The sequence below is a fragment of the Sparus aurata genome, chromosome 6 (assembly GCF_900880675.1).
Source record: "Sparus aurata chromosome 6, fSpaAur1.1, whole genome shotgun sequence".
Taxonomy (NCBI): Eukaryota; Metazoa; Chordata; class Actinopteri; order Spariformes; family Sparidae; genus Sparus; species Sparus aurata.
The window spans coordinates 9,487,206-9,503,881 of NC_044192.1; the positions used below are offsets into that span (position 1 = coordinate 9,487,206).

The 16,676-nt window shown below is 43.6% G+C and overlaps 1 protein-coding gene across 3 annotated transcripts in view; it reads left to right on the top strand.

Annotated features, from left to right (window-relative positions):
* The window catches only part of igsf21a (immunoglobin superfamily, member 21a), a 312,406-nt gene that overhangs the window by 107,663 nt on the left and 188,067 nt on the right, over positions 1 to 16,676 (top strand). For 2 of the 3 annotated variants that reach the window (XM_030420522.1, XM_030420523.1), the window contains exon 1: positions 6,990 to 7,583. The exons of the other annotated variant lie outside the window; for it this stretch is intronic. In XM_030420522.1, coding sequence (XP_030276382.1) covers positions 7,445 to 7,583 — 139 coding nt within the window. In that variant the 5' untranslated portion in view covers positions 6,990 to 7,444. Of the gene's footprint in view, positions 1 to 6,989; positions 7,584 to 16,676 lie in introns of those variants that run through there. 3 annotated transcript variants of the gene reach the window in all.

Below are 16,676 nucleotides of genomic sequence, written 5' to 3' on the forward strand. Positions count from 1 at the left end.
GTTTGAGAATTGATTTTACTGCGTGTTTCTAAAGCCAGCAATAAAGTGCAAGTGCGTTCCACACTTAATTGTCTTTCATAACTTGTAACATAGTCGTTTTTTATATTTTTAAAGCTGGTATGGATTTGTTCTTTCCCAGCTATTTTTATTCTTTAATCAAAAGATTGACAGGGATCAGGTTGAATCGGTCTATAGGCCTCGGGATCACCAGGTTTGGTTTAATAAAGCAAACATTATTGATCCAAAATAACATTGGCTCAACTGTTATGAAAGTTAGAAACTGTCAATATGTCAGCCAAGCATTCTCCTGCTCCCTGAACAGCTGAGGTGAATCATTTAGGACTTTCTGCACCGTAGTGTTGCACGACCGCTGTCCAAGGTGCTGATTCTGGGACCGCCAAGGATGCAGGATCTGTTCGGGGCGCTCACAAATGTTGATCAGTCAGGACATTTAACGATGAGGGATACAACCCTTGCTGCAATTAAATGAACTGATATTTTTATTTAAGACATTTCATACTGATATTTCATTAAACTTGTAGTTTTTAGTCAAAATATTCAAAATATTGCATGGGAGAGCGATTCAGGAAATAAAGGGTCACGGTGAAGCTTTTTGGCAAGTCAGATCATTTTTTTTTTTATTAAATCATTTTTTGTGAAAAGGGCAGTGGGCTGTAAAAAGGCATCAGGTGCTCTTTCTTGAATCACCGTCCTATCTCGATAAGAGCACCTGCATTCTTTGGTATAAAAGGCCCGGACCGGATTGAACCTGTCCACTCTGGATGATTTGCAGTGTTGAGGGGACCAACCCAAATTTACCGCCCTGGCTCAAACACAGAGTGGCTTCCTTCGGACATGATATTTGGCCCGTCATGCCATCAGTGACATCAGCTGGGTCAATTCAGCATACCACAGTGTTATTGTGCAATCACAGGCTGACACGTTTACTGACAGATGCTCCTTCCTGTTTTCTCTCCAGCAGGGGTGGAGGGGGGACATGTGTGTTGCAGGGAAAACAAAGAGCTGCTTTGAAATTCTTACAACATGGCGCTTGAGAAAGTCTGTCCTAAACTCTTTTAATACCCATATTTTTACATAAGTATGATGCTATGCTGTCAAGTTTTCTTTTTCCTGAAAGTTATAATCGCCTTTTATTTTGTTTCATCAGAAAATGCATTTTTTGTTTTGATTGATTAGTCATATTGATGCAAATTAGACAACAAATAGTGGGAAAACATTACAAAATAAGTGTTGCATAGCCACCATATGTCGCATACAGCCTAAGGGGCATATACATAGTTATTATACTAGGATTGTGGCTGAACATGTGCACCTGACTCTCCAGTATGTTGCAGTTCCTTGTAGATAATCCTGTCAATTTTAGCATTCATCATTTAAATGGCATCATCAGAATATCATTATTTTTCTCTTCTCCTCTGCTCAGTTAAGTTACTTCAGTATTGTTGTCAATCTGTTAAGTCACTGTTTACACAACTATTTTATGCCATCTGGGATTGTGTTGGTGTTGCCAAAGGGTGGACAGAACCACCACATAGCAATCTGATGACAAACACAACAACAACAAGTAACTTTTCACAAATGGAGCAAAGAAAAACATGAATGATTGGCTGCTATAGAGTATTTGCCGCATATGAAGACATTAAGTAGGTTTAAGAGATACACTTAAAAAATGGAAATAAGGTTTACTTTTGCAGTTTAGCAATGGCATCGTGGAACATGGTGGTGTAAATCTGGAAAGACAGATCGTTCTCTTCTCATTCGAGTCTGTTCCCCAAAACTACACATTGCACCTTTTAAAACCATTCAACTGTGTATTTTCTTACTTTTCTTTATTTCACAATCATTTCTCAAATGTGTTTTTCTTCACAACAAAAAAGCTATTGTAAGATGTGACGTGTTGGAGAAAAAAATATCTACAGTGAGAAATTAGCTGAAAACTTGATGACTTTTCAAGGACGTGACAGCAGAGACAAACACAAGATCTCAAGAGTTCCTTGGAGAATTGGAGCACACACAAAAAAAATTGCCTGCATTCGTACAGAGATTTTATCCATACTGCTTTATATTGCCTCTCATTCACCTTTTTTCAAACACACATTCACATTGACAGCAGACTACCATGCAAGGGGGCTAGTGTGTCCATCGGGAGCAATTTGGGGTTCTTGCACAAGGACACTCTGACATACGGACAGGAAGAGATTGAACCACCAACCCTGTGATCGGTGGACAACCTGCTCTGCCTCCTGAGCCACAGCTGCCCAGAGGAGACATGATTCCCATGATCCCTTGAAACACAAAGGATGCATCTTTTGATTTCATTTGTAGAATGATACCAAATGAAACAGCTGATTTAGTCACTTTAATGTCAAGCTTTCATGTACAAATGCTATTTTAAGGGATCACAGATTATTCTTACTGTAGTTTCACAGCACAACCTATCCCTTAGTTTATGTTTAAACACATTAGTCCATGTCAGTGAGTTTAACATACCCGACAGTTATGTGCTCTCGCCTCCACGTTTAGTGCTTGACTGTTTCATCGGGTGCGATGACCTTCATCCGAACTCTATTTACATAAAAAAACATGCAATTAGACAAGGTGCTGCTAAGTAAACTAATGTGCACGCAAGCAGAGGATTAGAAAAAAAAAAAAAAAAAAGAACTGTGTCCGCCCAGTCGCCACCAGTTAGTGACTCACCAAAATGTATCTCTGATAGCAGAGTGGCCGGAAGCAACACTCACAAAAAAAATAAACATAGTTAATGGATTAGTGGGAATGATGCAGGCATCACAACAAATAATTCAAAGGGACAGGTACTTAATGATCGCTGGAAAGACAAGAGGAATGAGAGGAGGCAGCGTAATCCTCACCAAGATGGAATCAGTTCTATCTGCTTGTCAGGTTTCTTTGTCCGCGCAATTGCTCAGATCCTAAATAAAAAGCTAAAAAAACACTCTAAGGCTTATTGATTTGTGTCTATGGTACTGGGAGAAAGGTAAGCACATGAAAACAGTATGTGGCCTCTCACAAGACTGGAGGAGCCCCTCTTTGTTAGTGGGTTGGATGCCATACGGACAGCAACACGTTCAGCTACGTTACCCCAATAAATTGTTGTTGACACCGCCCTCTAGAGACGTGTGATTGTGCATTAGCACCGCAAGGCCTTGACCGAGGAAGAGTCCTCTCCTCCCAGTCAGCTGTGAGGGGGGGAGGGCGTGTGGGAGAGTCTCCGCCACTGCATTCGCATGTTCTCGTGCGTCTGGGTTTGTTTATTTGTGACACCTTTTCCTCTTCACGCTGTTGTCTTTTGTGGAGCGGCTCAGTCATCTCATTATTCAGTGCGGTGTTGTTGCACTGCATGACAAGGTTCTAATAATGAGTCGAACGTATGGACCGCCAAATCGCTACCTACCAGACAGCCTCTTTCCTGGGGTCCCTGCAAAGGTAAAAGTCTTTGGGTCATTGCTGCGCCGATCAATACAAGTTTAAGGCCTTGATATATTGAGTCTGCCTCGCTGAAAATGGGAAACCAATGGCTTTATTCACCTGAATTCATATTTTTGGGGGGAATGGATTTGGCATGCCTGTGGCTGTCTTCCCGAGTAACTTGTTGAATGGAGTTTGAAAGGGAACCCGGAGGACCATTTCACAAAAGGCTTATAGTGCTGCAAACATCATTTCAGAGCAAAAGAGAGTAGCAAACCAGGGCCGACCTTGTTGAGGTGGTGCTGATTAGAATGACATAGCCCGAGGCACCTGTCAAAGTTTGGGAAGTCTTGGCAGTAGTTGTTCCCCCGTCACTCGCAAACTCTTCTTCAGATTTTGGAGATGTCCACGATGGCATAAAAAACTAAATGTAACAGACTTCCAGGGGTTATTTGTAGAATACGGCCAGATTTCCAATGGTAGCTCAAGAAACATAACTAAATCACAATGTCTGTTTACAACAGCTGCCATGTTGAAAACCCTGAGGCACACATCCGCTTACATTGGCTACTCTTTCTTATTAATGCTATTTCAAAAGTGTACAAATGTAATTAATCTAAAATGCATGTTTAATGATTCTATTTATGATAACAACACTTTCACTGATGTGAGGTTGGAGACCCGATTTAATTTACCTGGTGAGCCACAGACAGCATGAGTTTAACCAAAGTTACAGTTAGTGTTAGCACAAGATGTTGCTGTTGTGTAGAAATCAAAGACTGCAGCACATCAACATATTAAGTGCATAAAATAAGCACAGTAGGGACATCAGATAGGTCGGCCCATCGTGTTTAACAATATATCATGCGACAGTTAAGGCTGAAAAACAGTTATGTATTTTTATCAAGTACATAACAGAAATAAACGATTCTAGGTGCTGTATCGTAGGCAACTGGGCGTGTTTCAGCTGCTTGACATCTCACCTCGTCCAAGAGGCTTCTTCAGTTCTGACTGAATGGAGGGGAGTTGCAGGCTTTTAAACCCTGTGTGGGAGTGTCCTTACAGAGTCGTTAAGGACACGTGTGCTCTGAGTTTCAGAGTCGTTAGGGCCACTTGTGGGTGGTTGACTTAACCGGCCTTCGTGTGGGTTGCAAGGTGTGAACCGTTGTCAATCTGTCTGGAGAGAGAACTAAGCACTGCATTGTAGGTGGGTGATAATCAGTGTCGTAGGGTGCTTAAGAGATGGTGTGTTTTTGTAGGCTAACCCAGAAGTTAGTATCGCCCTGGTTCCCTCGACAAAAAAGCCTACGGGAGTTTGGAATTGGATTTTGGATTATTGCCGAAAATAATCTCTGTGGCAAACTCAAATTGATTATAGTTACATGTTTTGTTCAGCAAGATAATCTTCACAGATGAACACCACATTTGTGATTTTGGAAGCATGAATTAACTACAGAAGACATCTCTGTACCCCGGTACATAACACATTGTTATTTCTTCACATTTGTTAAATTTTTAAACCTAAAATACCCAAAATGCTTAGTCTTGATAAGTGTATTATTAGGTAAAATGTGACCAATGTAACACTTGTTTTTTGTTTTTTTGACAGCAGGGATGCTAATTGTCGCGTCTCGAAAATGTCATTGCTAAATCAAGAAGGACACGTAAGGCGTGATTTTTATCATAGTGACATTTTCAAGCTGGCTTTTAAAGTTGAGTGACATCACAGTATGAAGGAGTAGTGCTGCTGCCGTTGGTAACGCAGGCGTGCACTGATGTTACAGTCAAAAAAATGGAGACTTCATCTCGGGCGAAATCCTCCCTGACACTTGAATCCACACACGCCTGGATGCATGATGGATGAGCATTAATGAGACAAATGACTGCAGCCAATTTGAACCAGAAGAGTGACTTAAACCTGCATGAGCAGGTCCGGTACACAGCTGCTCGTGAACTACAAATAAGTCTGCAGCCGCGTAAATACACCACTCAGAATTGGTTAATGAGACTGCGATGTTTTAGTGTTTCGCTTGATCGTTTATTCTGTGACATATCTCGATTATGATTTTGTGAATATTTTCGGTCCCCAAAAAGAAGAGGTGTTCCAATTCTGATACCAATGCAGGTATCGGTGAGTACATGACCCGGCGATCCAGTACCACATAATTTAGAAAACCCTGCTACTTCCCAGTTAGCTCCGTTAGCTCTGCTTAACATTACACGCCTGAAATCGTCTCCTCTTTGCTACGAACTTGGTTGTGCCACGCTCCACCTTGACAACTACTCTTTTTAGAGCGGCGAAGAAGAAGTTGATTTCAAGTGAGTCAGACGGAAGCTAGCAACATGTCAGCCGCTTGGCAATGTTTTACTCTGAGTAAGTAGTAAAACGGCGACATTTGCAGTGTACATGGCCGTAAATTCAAGGCGTGGCACGAGTGTTGCCAATTTCAACACCAGCAACCTTATAAAGCATTTGAAGATGCATGACGGGAAAGAGCACGACGACACTGCTGTCCTTTACCACTGATGTTTGGACCTCTGGCGTGTGCCCCGGGTCTTTGCTGAGCCTGCACACCGGGTGGACACGGTATCCCCGTCAACATCTGCCCTTCGAACTGCGGTGCTGCAACCAAACGAGTTCCGCGAGTCCGTTTCTACTCAACTCCTAGATGTATTTAAGTTGCCGTTGCACTACTGTTTTAAACTTCTATTCAAAGACTTTTAACAGTTTTTAAAGGATGTTTTCATTTATTCCCCGATTTCTTTATTTGCACTTTTTCAGTTGTGACTGACTGTCAAAATAAACAACAACAAGGAGCAATCGTATCACATCGAAACAGGGTTAGAGGAAAATACAGCTGCTAGAAGAAAAATAAATCTTCTTCCTCTTCCTTTTTTTTTAAAAGACTCTGGCATCAGATAGGTAATCGATGCCCAATGCCAAGGTACCAGAATCAGCAATTGGGAAAAGGAATAAAAAATGGTACCATCTCATCTCGGGGCATATCCCTGCACACACACACACACACATGTATGCCTGACTAATTTTGCATATTGAACATCTTTGTCTCCTCTTTAACTGTGGACACGCTCAGTGCAAGTCCTGCTGAATGGATCCCGATTGGATGCCACACGTACTGGAGTGTGAAGCCAACAGGAACTGAACCCGAAAAGCACCTTTTTTTTTTTAACTCGCAGAACAGAGAGTTCGCCTCTTTTTGCTGGATGCACAAAAACTGGACAGAGCGAAAGAAAAAGCGTCCATCGGGCATCTTTTTAACTGTATTTTCCCCATCTGATTGAATAACTGATGGCTGTGATACAATTGAGACACGCTTTATTTATGTGCGCAGGCATGTTCTTGGTAGTGATCATATAGCCTATATAAGGAAGAAGAAGAGACAAAAAAAAATCCAACGGAAATAAATCGGCTTAATGGACAGAATTAGAGTGGTCTGAATCCAGGGTGGGATTAACAGGGGGGGGGGGGGGGGGGAGAATGTGTGAAATAAAAGAGCGAGTGATCGGGAATGACTGTGCGTCTGTCTGGAGGGCGGGAGGAGAGAGAGAGAGAGAGAGAGAGAGAGAGAGAGGAACACATTTTCATCCAAACCTCCGGTTTTTCAGAGGCTGTCTCTGCTCCGCGGCTCACCGCAGCTCCTCATTGTTTAAACTGGGAGGCAAAAGAAAAGACAATCACACCCAGGCTTCTTTCTTCTTCTTTTTCTGCTGTAATCGCATCCTGTGACTCGTTTTTTTTCTGTTGCCTTTTCTTTTTTCTTCTTCTTCTTCTTCATCTTCCTGGGGGAACATCTGATGCTCGATTTGTATTTATTTATTATTTTATTTTTTTGTTTCCGCTCGCTCTGATTGAAAAAAAACAAAAACAAAAAAAAAAACGCTGTATCCACTGACAACTTCTCCCGATTCCTCCACTTATAGACTTGAGCTGCATCATGAATAGTTTGGGGGCACCTTTCAATCGCATACCTCTGGAATGGCGGGGATTACACAGCCGAAACCCGGAGAGCATGTAAACGCCAATGGAGTTTGGGATTTATTGCAAAATAAGGGAAAGATGACCGTCTTCTCGCTGTGCTTGCTCTTGTGCGCGGATCTACTGGATTTAGCCGTCGGTAAGTCTGACCCCCCTCTTCTCCCTCCATCTCCTCCTCCACCTCCTTTCCTTTTATTTATTCTGCACGCAGTCGGAACCGCACACGCACGGATTTGGGGGGGGGGTCCAATCCAACAATAGCACAAGTGTCCAAATTAATGAGTTTGATGCGTAATGTGACAGCGAACAGGACAGCCGGATGGAAGCGATCGGTGCTGTTCATGCCTCATGCCAACTTTCGCCCCCACCACTACCACTAAACACCATCACCATCACCATCACCTCCTTCCGTGGCGATCAAGTCGTGAAAGAGAGCAATCGATGAATAATGGTCGGGATTCGGTTCCGGCTGCACAATGCGTGGTGTCGGAGTGCTCAGAGGAAATGCAAAAAAAAAAATAAAAAAAAAAGAGAGAGAGAGAGACAGATGGGGGGAAGCGGGAGGCCTGGTTATGTATTAAGACTTAATTCCTCTGCATTGACTATCACGACCAGCGTGTGTGCATGACAGCACCTACTTCTGAGCGGCGACCGCAACTAAAGCCGGAGCGCACCTTCCCCGTCCTGGTCATCATCGTGCGGGGGACAGGGACGGAGCCAGGGACCAGCACCCGGCACCCAGCACCCTGGCCTTGGCTCAACAGATATTAAAGTTGTTGCCTTGAAACACATTAAAGTGCGTCTTTTTCTCCCCCTCCTCCTCCTCCTCCTCCATCCATCCCTCCATCCCTCCATCCCCGCCTCCCATGCAGATGCAGTCTGCTCTCAGTGCGATGCGCTCGGCACAGCGGTGGCATCAGTGTCGCGTGTTTTCCTCCCCTCTCCTCCCCTCCAGACCTCCGTTGACGCGTTTAAGATGAAAACAACTGTGATCATTTTTTTTACCACGAGAAGGAGAGTCGGATTTTTAATTTATTTATTTATTTTTTAATATATGTGCACCCTAGAGATTTTACCAGGCTGTCATAGTTGTGATGGGACTGTGCGTGCTGCACTGCAATCAGTGGGAAGCCGGTGTTATTCAAATATTTGCAAAAACAGATAAGGACCTGCTGGGCACGCTGTTGTGGATATGACTTGTCCTCACATCCGGGTTGCCTCTGGTCATGTATGCATTTTATTTTTTTTTCCCCCTTCGTTGGTGTCATACATCAAGGAGGGCTGCATTGCAAAGACAAATAAATAAATAAAGATTCCCTTGCAGAGAAATACAAAAATAGTAAAGGGCTCCTTTTCATTCTGCTGGAGTTGCAGGCTCTCTCTCTCTCTCACACACACACACACACACACACACACACACACCGGTGGTAACAGTGGTGGTGTTTGAAGGACTTCAGAGGAGAGCTGACTCCTCCTGGCTACAACATCAGAGCGGCGCGCCTCACAAACTAACCTGTTAACCTGCGCTGTTAGCCGAGGATTTTGTTGTTTTGAAGTGTTCCTGACCTCTGCTGACCCATACGGGAAATCATTATGTCCGCTGAGCTTAACATAATGTTAAGTGATAAAAACGCCTCTGGGTCCTGCTCTGGCTCTGGTGATGATGCTGAGCTGCACTCAAGCCCTGCCTCCTGTGGAGTATTCAGGGGCCACCTCAATAATGCAGTCGCGCTCATTTGAAGTGTTCACAACAGCTTAGACGACTTCGGTTTCATTACGTGGAGCGACGGTGACGTTTTTCTTTTTCTTTTCCCCCCCGTGCAGGAGACGAGGTTGATCCCCATGTAAACAAACAGTGAAGGGCTGATTTTGAGCGATCAATTGGCGGTACGTCAGCTGTAGTGACTAGCAGTCAGGCCGCGTGGTCGTCGTTGGCTTTTCCTTGTCACAACTGTGCTAACAAATCAGATTCACGCTGCTCGTACACCCCGGAATATCACCTTTTCTGTTTGTTTTTCTCCCAAGAGGTATTCTGTTTATGAAGTGATGTCTGCTGTTGTCTGGATATCACACTCAATCCACGCCAGTCTGCAGTTTTCCCGTGGGTGTGCGCGTGTTAGCAAAATCATGGTCTCTGCATTTCAATGTGTGCACCGGCGTCTTAACACAGATGCTGTTCCCCTAAGAGAGGACGCGGCCCTCGGTCGGGTATTCCACAATCATCTCGATCTTCCAGTGTCATACATGTTTATTTCCCCCAACAGTTTCTGTCATGTCAGTAAAGAAAAAAAAACAAGAAATTAAACGGACAGTATCTAATTTTAGAATAAAACTCTTCTGTCTGCTCTGTTAGCTTGCAGCTCACACGCCCCATCGCCGCCTGCCAGATGTGTTGCCCTTTTTAAAAAACTTCAGAACAGGTCCCTGCTCCATGCAGCTGTGCCTACAAGCTAGCCTCAGCTAGTGGAATTTAGCGGTTGGGGATCCATGTGTGGCTTTAAAGCATGTCACAGTCACCGTTTTTACGCATGCACATTTATACATATATCTTCTGGGTATACCACAGTAGGCTTTGAGTAAGTCATTCCCCCAGACATGCATTGGATAAAGAGCAGATATCAATTATTTAGCATTTTATGTATGTTGACGTTCTGCTTGACATACTGTAGCAGCGTCTCCTCCAAAGCATTCGCACAGTTTTATGTCCATGTTGACAACATGTAGCTGTCGTCAGCCCCCCAAGTGCACCTGTTACATCTGACTGACTTTTGGAACATCAGTGCAGACACTCCATTATGAGGAGCGATCTCGCCACAGTGCTCGCCCTGTAGGTGAAATATTCATTTAGAAATCAGGTCTTATCCCGGAGATATGAAACGCATCGGCTCGTGAACCGACGAGGGGTTACACGCTCGTGCTTTAAAACTTTGGGAGCATCGCAAACAAAATCTTGTCTTTTTATGAAATTGTCCGAGATTTCATGAGCAGATCTATACCCCAGTCATGACTCTATATAGATAGCTTAGCATAGCTTAGCATAGCTTAGCAACAAAGACTGGAAGCACCTAGAACCGAGCATTCTTCTCTCAGAGCCTCTAAAGCTCACCGTAACACATGATAACACATTTGTTTACTTCTTACAAAAAGTATGATAAATGCTAAGCAGTGGTTTTACGTGAGTTTTGTATGCCGGACCATGTCCAGGCTGGGAGCAGTGACTTCCTGAACGGAGTTTTTGGCTTGTTGCCCGACAATCTCAAGGTGACAACAAGACTTGAGAAAAATGACAGACTACAGCTCCTAGCGAAATTAATAGCCTCGCACATAATCCCCCATGAAACTACAACATATCATTTTTCCACGCCTTTGTACAAATTAAACAAAGGAGATACAACATGTAAATTAATGAGCTTTAGAGGTGCTGCTTGGCAGTTTTTCGTTGCCTTCGAAGGATGCCAGAAGAGCTGTTTCCAAGCTTTTATGCTAAAAACTGAGCTAACCGTCTGTAGCCTCATATTTACTTTCGCACAGTTCCCAACAGAAACTACAGTTTTTAAATCAGGCGGTGCAACAGCCAGGTCAAAGCAGGCGTTGGAAGTACAGTGCAGTTGACGGAGCGTCGCATGAGATGTCACATAAGATAAAAGCTCTACGGTTTCTGCGGCTGTCTAAGCCGCACCAGCAACATGACACATTCACGGCTTTGGAGTGCTGCTGGCACGAGATTGAACATGTGGCACTTCAGCTCGACAGTGGTGGTGACCTGATGTCTTGATGGTAAAGTGTACCAAAAAGTGTGTGCGGCGGATGATGTATGGGTCCAGCTTCATCTAGACCAACCAATCACCGGTGCTGCTCTGAGATCACTTGCTGCTGTCCAAGAGAGAGTGTATAGCTCACTGTTAAGTTCTGATTTACGACTTCTTGTTGGAAAGGAATTAATAAACCCAAACCCCGTAGAGTTTAATTGGGCAAATAGTGTTCTTCTGTATTCCACTGGTTAGAAGGGGATTGGCTTGTCTTCTCTACAGTCCCATTGGTGATTTGGGTTTTTATGTTTTTTGAAGTGTGAAGCCGGATTCATTTCTTTTTTTAACGGCCCTCACAGACCTCCACCACCCTCTAAAGAAACAAAGGAACCTAATAGGATGGCACAAGGTGGTATTACTGTCTGTATCACAATGCCGTTTAGAGAGGAACAGACTTGCTGTACAGATTCCTTCTAAGAGATTAAGAACCAGATAAGAGTGTTCAGAAGATGGATTGAAATTTTTTATCAAATTGCAGCTTTTTGATGCTTTTTTTTTTTTTCTCCTGCCAGAGCAGTTAGCTCAGTATTTCCACTCATGTCCGTCCTCTGGCCCGGACCATTTTCTAAGATCAGTCTTACCTAGAAATCAAAGTTTCTCTAATGCTGAATCTCATTTCCCTTTCACTTTATAGAGCAATCGGTGGATGAAGTGTTTTACATGTAGTATTAAATAAGTCCTTCTGCATAAATCTCGCTGAGGATAATGTTTTTTTTTTTTTCTGGGAAATGAGTAATAACCCTCGTTTTCTCTCGCTGCGAGTGGCAATTTGCTGCCCAGTGCCATCAATTACACGTCCTTTCTCAGACGTTCATGTTTATATATCGTTTTTTTTTTTTTTTTTTTTAAGTTTTTCCAATTAGTGCTGCAGTGAGTGAATATTTTTTATGTGTCATCCTTTGCATTTTATCCGAGGCGTAATGCAAACTTGGGGTGGGAACTTCTGTAGAGCCAGCTGTGAACAGCTGCACGTGAGTTCAAAGAGCAGAGCGGTAAAGCACAAGGCGCTCCGATTTTTATGTAGATCAGGAAATGGGCCAGGGCGAGCTCGGGTGATCTGCTACCGGAGCGGAATCTGGTGGGAATACCGCTGTATCCCTTTGACCTTTGACCACGACCACGTTGATTATTTTTACCCCTCATCCTCGAGTGTTATCAAAAAACAGACTCAAGCAGCACTGACGTGACTGTTAGAGTTGTTCCAGATAAAAAACGAGTGGGTGCAGAGATACATGAATGTAATGACAGCCACAGGTGGCTGTAGAATTACAGTGTCAGTCAACCCGACCTGACTTGACACGCCTGCCGTCGGCTCGCCGAAATCTGCTTTAGGCTAAAAACAGCATCTCATGTCACGTATTCTTTTCGGCACATGTTTATTTTCAACCGCCGCCACCTGCTGAAACACAGAGAAAAAAAAATGTGTCTCCTCGCACCGCCACACCTACTGTAGGTCGGCTTTTATAGATTGCGGATCAGAGCGGTGTTGACAGATTTAACAGCCGGTGGATCTCCTGTTAGATCTGATGGTTTCCGGTGCACCGTGACTGTCTGCTGCTGATGGCTGGTCCTGACTCGCAGGAAGTGAGACGAGAGAGAGAGAGAGAGAGAGATGGCTGGCTGGGAAAAAATGGGGCTTGTGCGCTTATGCCGCTATCTAACAATCACCAGGCTTTTGCATCAGCAACTGCAGCTTTCAGCAGTTATATAAAATGATTATACACAGATTAGAAAACTGTCTCCATTGTTTTGTTCTGCCGCCGTTTGTTTGGCCCGTCACCGCCACTGTCTGAACGCATCATGTATGTTTCGAGATGACTGCGGACGCACAGTGCAGCTGCTCGATTTATCCAATCGATGTATTGCTCGCGTCTCATTTCTCGACTATTTTTAAATCCAGCCCAGACTCAATATGCAGCACTGTTGAGATGGATTATAATTTAATATCACACTATCCTCTGCAGCTGATAGGATCCCATTTGTCCCTACAACTCCATTAAGTATTCTCCTGATAGCTCTGATGCGACAGCGAGTTCAAACAATGAGAAAAAGCGAACATTACATTTCTTTTTGGTGGTAATTTAATCGAAAAAGCAGGCGAGTGTGCCGCTCACTCGGACACGATGACACGGCGCCGCGAAACTGCTCCGAGTCTCCGGTTGACCTCTCACACTAGTTGAGAGTATTTCTTAACGGACATTAGAGCAGCAATCAAGGCGATGCAGTGGCCGGAATACTCCTGCAGTAATAGCTTCAATAGAGAAGAAGAAGGAGGAAAAACATTCAGAAATCCGCACAGCAGTCGCTGCAGATACCGCGCGCGACGACCAATTGTCTCATTCAGTGATCACCTTCAATTAAAGTATAATTCTTGTTATGCTCACCTTTTAGTCTGGATCTTTTGTAACTTGAAATCCTATTTAATGTGATGAAAGAGCCGTATTAAAACTTGAAACAGGTTGCTGACCCAGAAATGATGGCTTTTGTTGAAGGGCTCCTGCCAGCTTTGTGCATGTAGACCACTGTGCAAAAAAGAATGAAATGGAAAATTTAGAATGACCTCAAAAGGCTTCTTTTTTTTCTTTTTTTTTTTTTTTTAGCGCTGTCGCACGGTCCCTGCAGGACTCCACCGGATATTTGGAGTTTATTATCTGATTATCCGGAGTGGAAGAGATTTCACTGCTTAAAGTCGAGAGCATCTTTACTATGCATGTGACTCATTTTCCAGTGAAACGCAACATGTTGGTGAGATATGATTATGAGGATACAGTCTGTGTTCTATAGGGAATAGAAGCAATATTGATCTGTGGAGCAGCGTTGTCCACCGTCACCTCCCTCACCTGCAGGAGAAGGAGAACAAGGGAGAAATGTATAATTGGAACAGAACTGTCGTCTACCGGAAGGTAAACAATGAGCTCTGACCCGTGATATTTGACTGCTATCTGGCCAGCAGGGTTAGCTAGTCGAAATCATTAAATGCAAGAACTGACAGGATCAGATTCACTGTGTCTTTAAAGGGTAAGTAAGACCACCCAAATCAAAAACCAAGTTGGTATCTAGCAGTAGGGATGGTTTTTGTTCGTCTGCTGAGGTTTTAAAATGTGCATCCTTGGGACTTCAGTACAATGGATCGCATTTGACAACCTGACAGCAACCATCCTAGCAAAGAAACTGTCCTGTTTACAGTTTCTGTTAAGAATTTTTTTAGCTGAAGATGATATTTTGTACCATAATCAGAGAATACTGAAAACAGTGATGTCTTATAATCATGGCTAACCAGCACCGTGTTTCCTCACATTGTTGAGTTTTATAGATGAAACAATTTGAGTCTCAGTGGTGAAGAACTCAAACGTTGATGTAGTCCCTTAACTTTGGTTCAACCCTTTTGCTGTAAAAACACGAAAATCACATTGTGCTCTTTCACAATGGGGCTGTGTAAACTTGTTATGCAATGATGTAACAAAACTCCGACACTTAAAGCTACAAATTTTCAAACAGCGGGCTTGAAATGGTTTTACACTTCTCAGCCACGCTTTCATTTGCTCTTCCCATTGAGCTACGGCTGTTGATGTTGAAAGAAATTCTGGCTTTTAGTTTCTTCAAAGGCATCCGTCCCAACAGCGTGACACCCTGAAACGTCTGAGACAGTGATAAGCCACATGTGAGAGAATAACATATTCTGAGCATTAGCATACACGCCAACTCCTCTCCTTCTCAGGTAAATGTGTGAAACCAAATCATCTCTTTGACATTTTGGATGAGCTAAAGTATGGTGTTTGCAGCCGAACATCTCACTGGAAACCCATTAACATATTTTATTAACGGCTAGCATCTGCAGCTACGGGGTTTGCATCCGAGATGACTTGTTGCCTGGGAGCCTCAGACCCGAGGGGGATCGACCACGGGGCCGCGTGTCTCCCACAATGCAAATAATGCAACGGAACCTGTAACCGTCATGACAAATCTGTCCTCCCCCACTGCCACCAACAGCAGCATCTTGCAATGGAAAGGGAGAGAATGAAGGAAGACGGCCTTACTTTGCTTCGCCTATACGGCTGAAATAAATTTTTTTCTCAAGCAGCGATGCTCCGGATGATCAAATGATAAAGCCCATGATGAGTAGAGACAACTAAATGCCCGGGGCAAGGAAGTTCAAACAGTAACTTCCCTTTCTACCCCCAGCCTGAAGTCCTCCATACGCAGACGTAGGCTGGCTTCGCCGACGTCTTTGGCTTGCGTGGGAGTGCGAAGCAACTCCGATTCCCTCGGCAGCTGGTGTAAATGAATAAGCGTAGGGAAGCTGTGCCCAGAAAGGTCTCCCAAGACAGGCTACATAGAGAGAGTGTAACACTGCTGTTTATGATCTTCAGTTAGCAAACAGCAGCATCAAATACAAATGTTTTTTCTCTGAAAGTGACATCTATCTCGTGGACGTCGTTCTGACATCAGAGCCTTACTTTGTTTTTCTAAATTAGCAGCTGGAGTGAGCGAGGACTTCTTGACAGGCTCTATCAGCAGTTTTACTCAGCTCCCCCCCCCCATCACTGTTTCCTACATGCTAATGTGGATTATGCGATTTCTGCTTATCCTGTTCCAACATGGCTGCCTAGTAATAACAATAGCTCCGCCGCTGTGTCCTAGCATTAGCCTCTTTATTTAAGACTGTGAGACGTGCCATGTATGGCATATATGACACTTATCTCTGGGGGGGATGATATTTCACATGCAGGCATTCTGATGCTTCACAGTTTTTCTTTCTTCTTTGCCAGCAATTTGCGTCATTTTATTTACCTATTTTTTTTTTTTTTACAGAGGACCTGAGCAAAGAGGAATTATTCAATGTCGCTCTGACCTCAGTTTGAAAAGATAAAACACCGGCTGTCCTTGTTTTTTTTTTTTTTTTTCGTTTTTTTCCTGCGTTAGCATGCAATACGGACGACGTATCAAGGTTATGTCACGAAGGAGAGTGGAGTGGTCAGCTCGGCTTGCATTAGCAGTAAAATATACAAAATCTCAGATACGACTGGTGACTCGGGAGCGGGGATGTTATTAAGGTCGTTAAAACTAAATGGGGGCAAAAGACTGAATGAATGTGGTCGGATGAATATGTGCGTTTAATGAGACGGCCATTGAAATCCGTAGTAGATTTATATGAAGAGCGTCAGGTTATTTTCATAACTCAACAGTCTTCTAAATGAAAAGGGGATAGCACCGTAGGTAAGTCCTCTGTCTTATCTATCTCAGCTTCTGTGGCAGATTACCTTTTATACATTCTTACCACAAAGAAACATCTAACAGGCTGGGAATCTTTAACTTTTGGATTTAAAGCTGCCTGTTACACTTCCTTCTACTCTCACTTGGTACTGACTGTAAAGATCCCCACATCACTGCTTTGCCTTTTTAGTTTGTTTCCGTTATTTAGC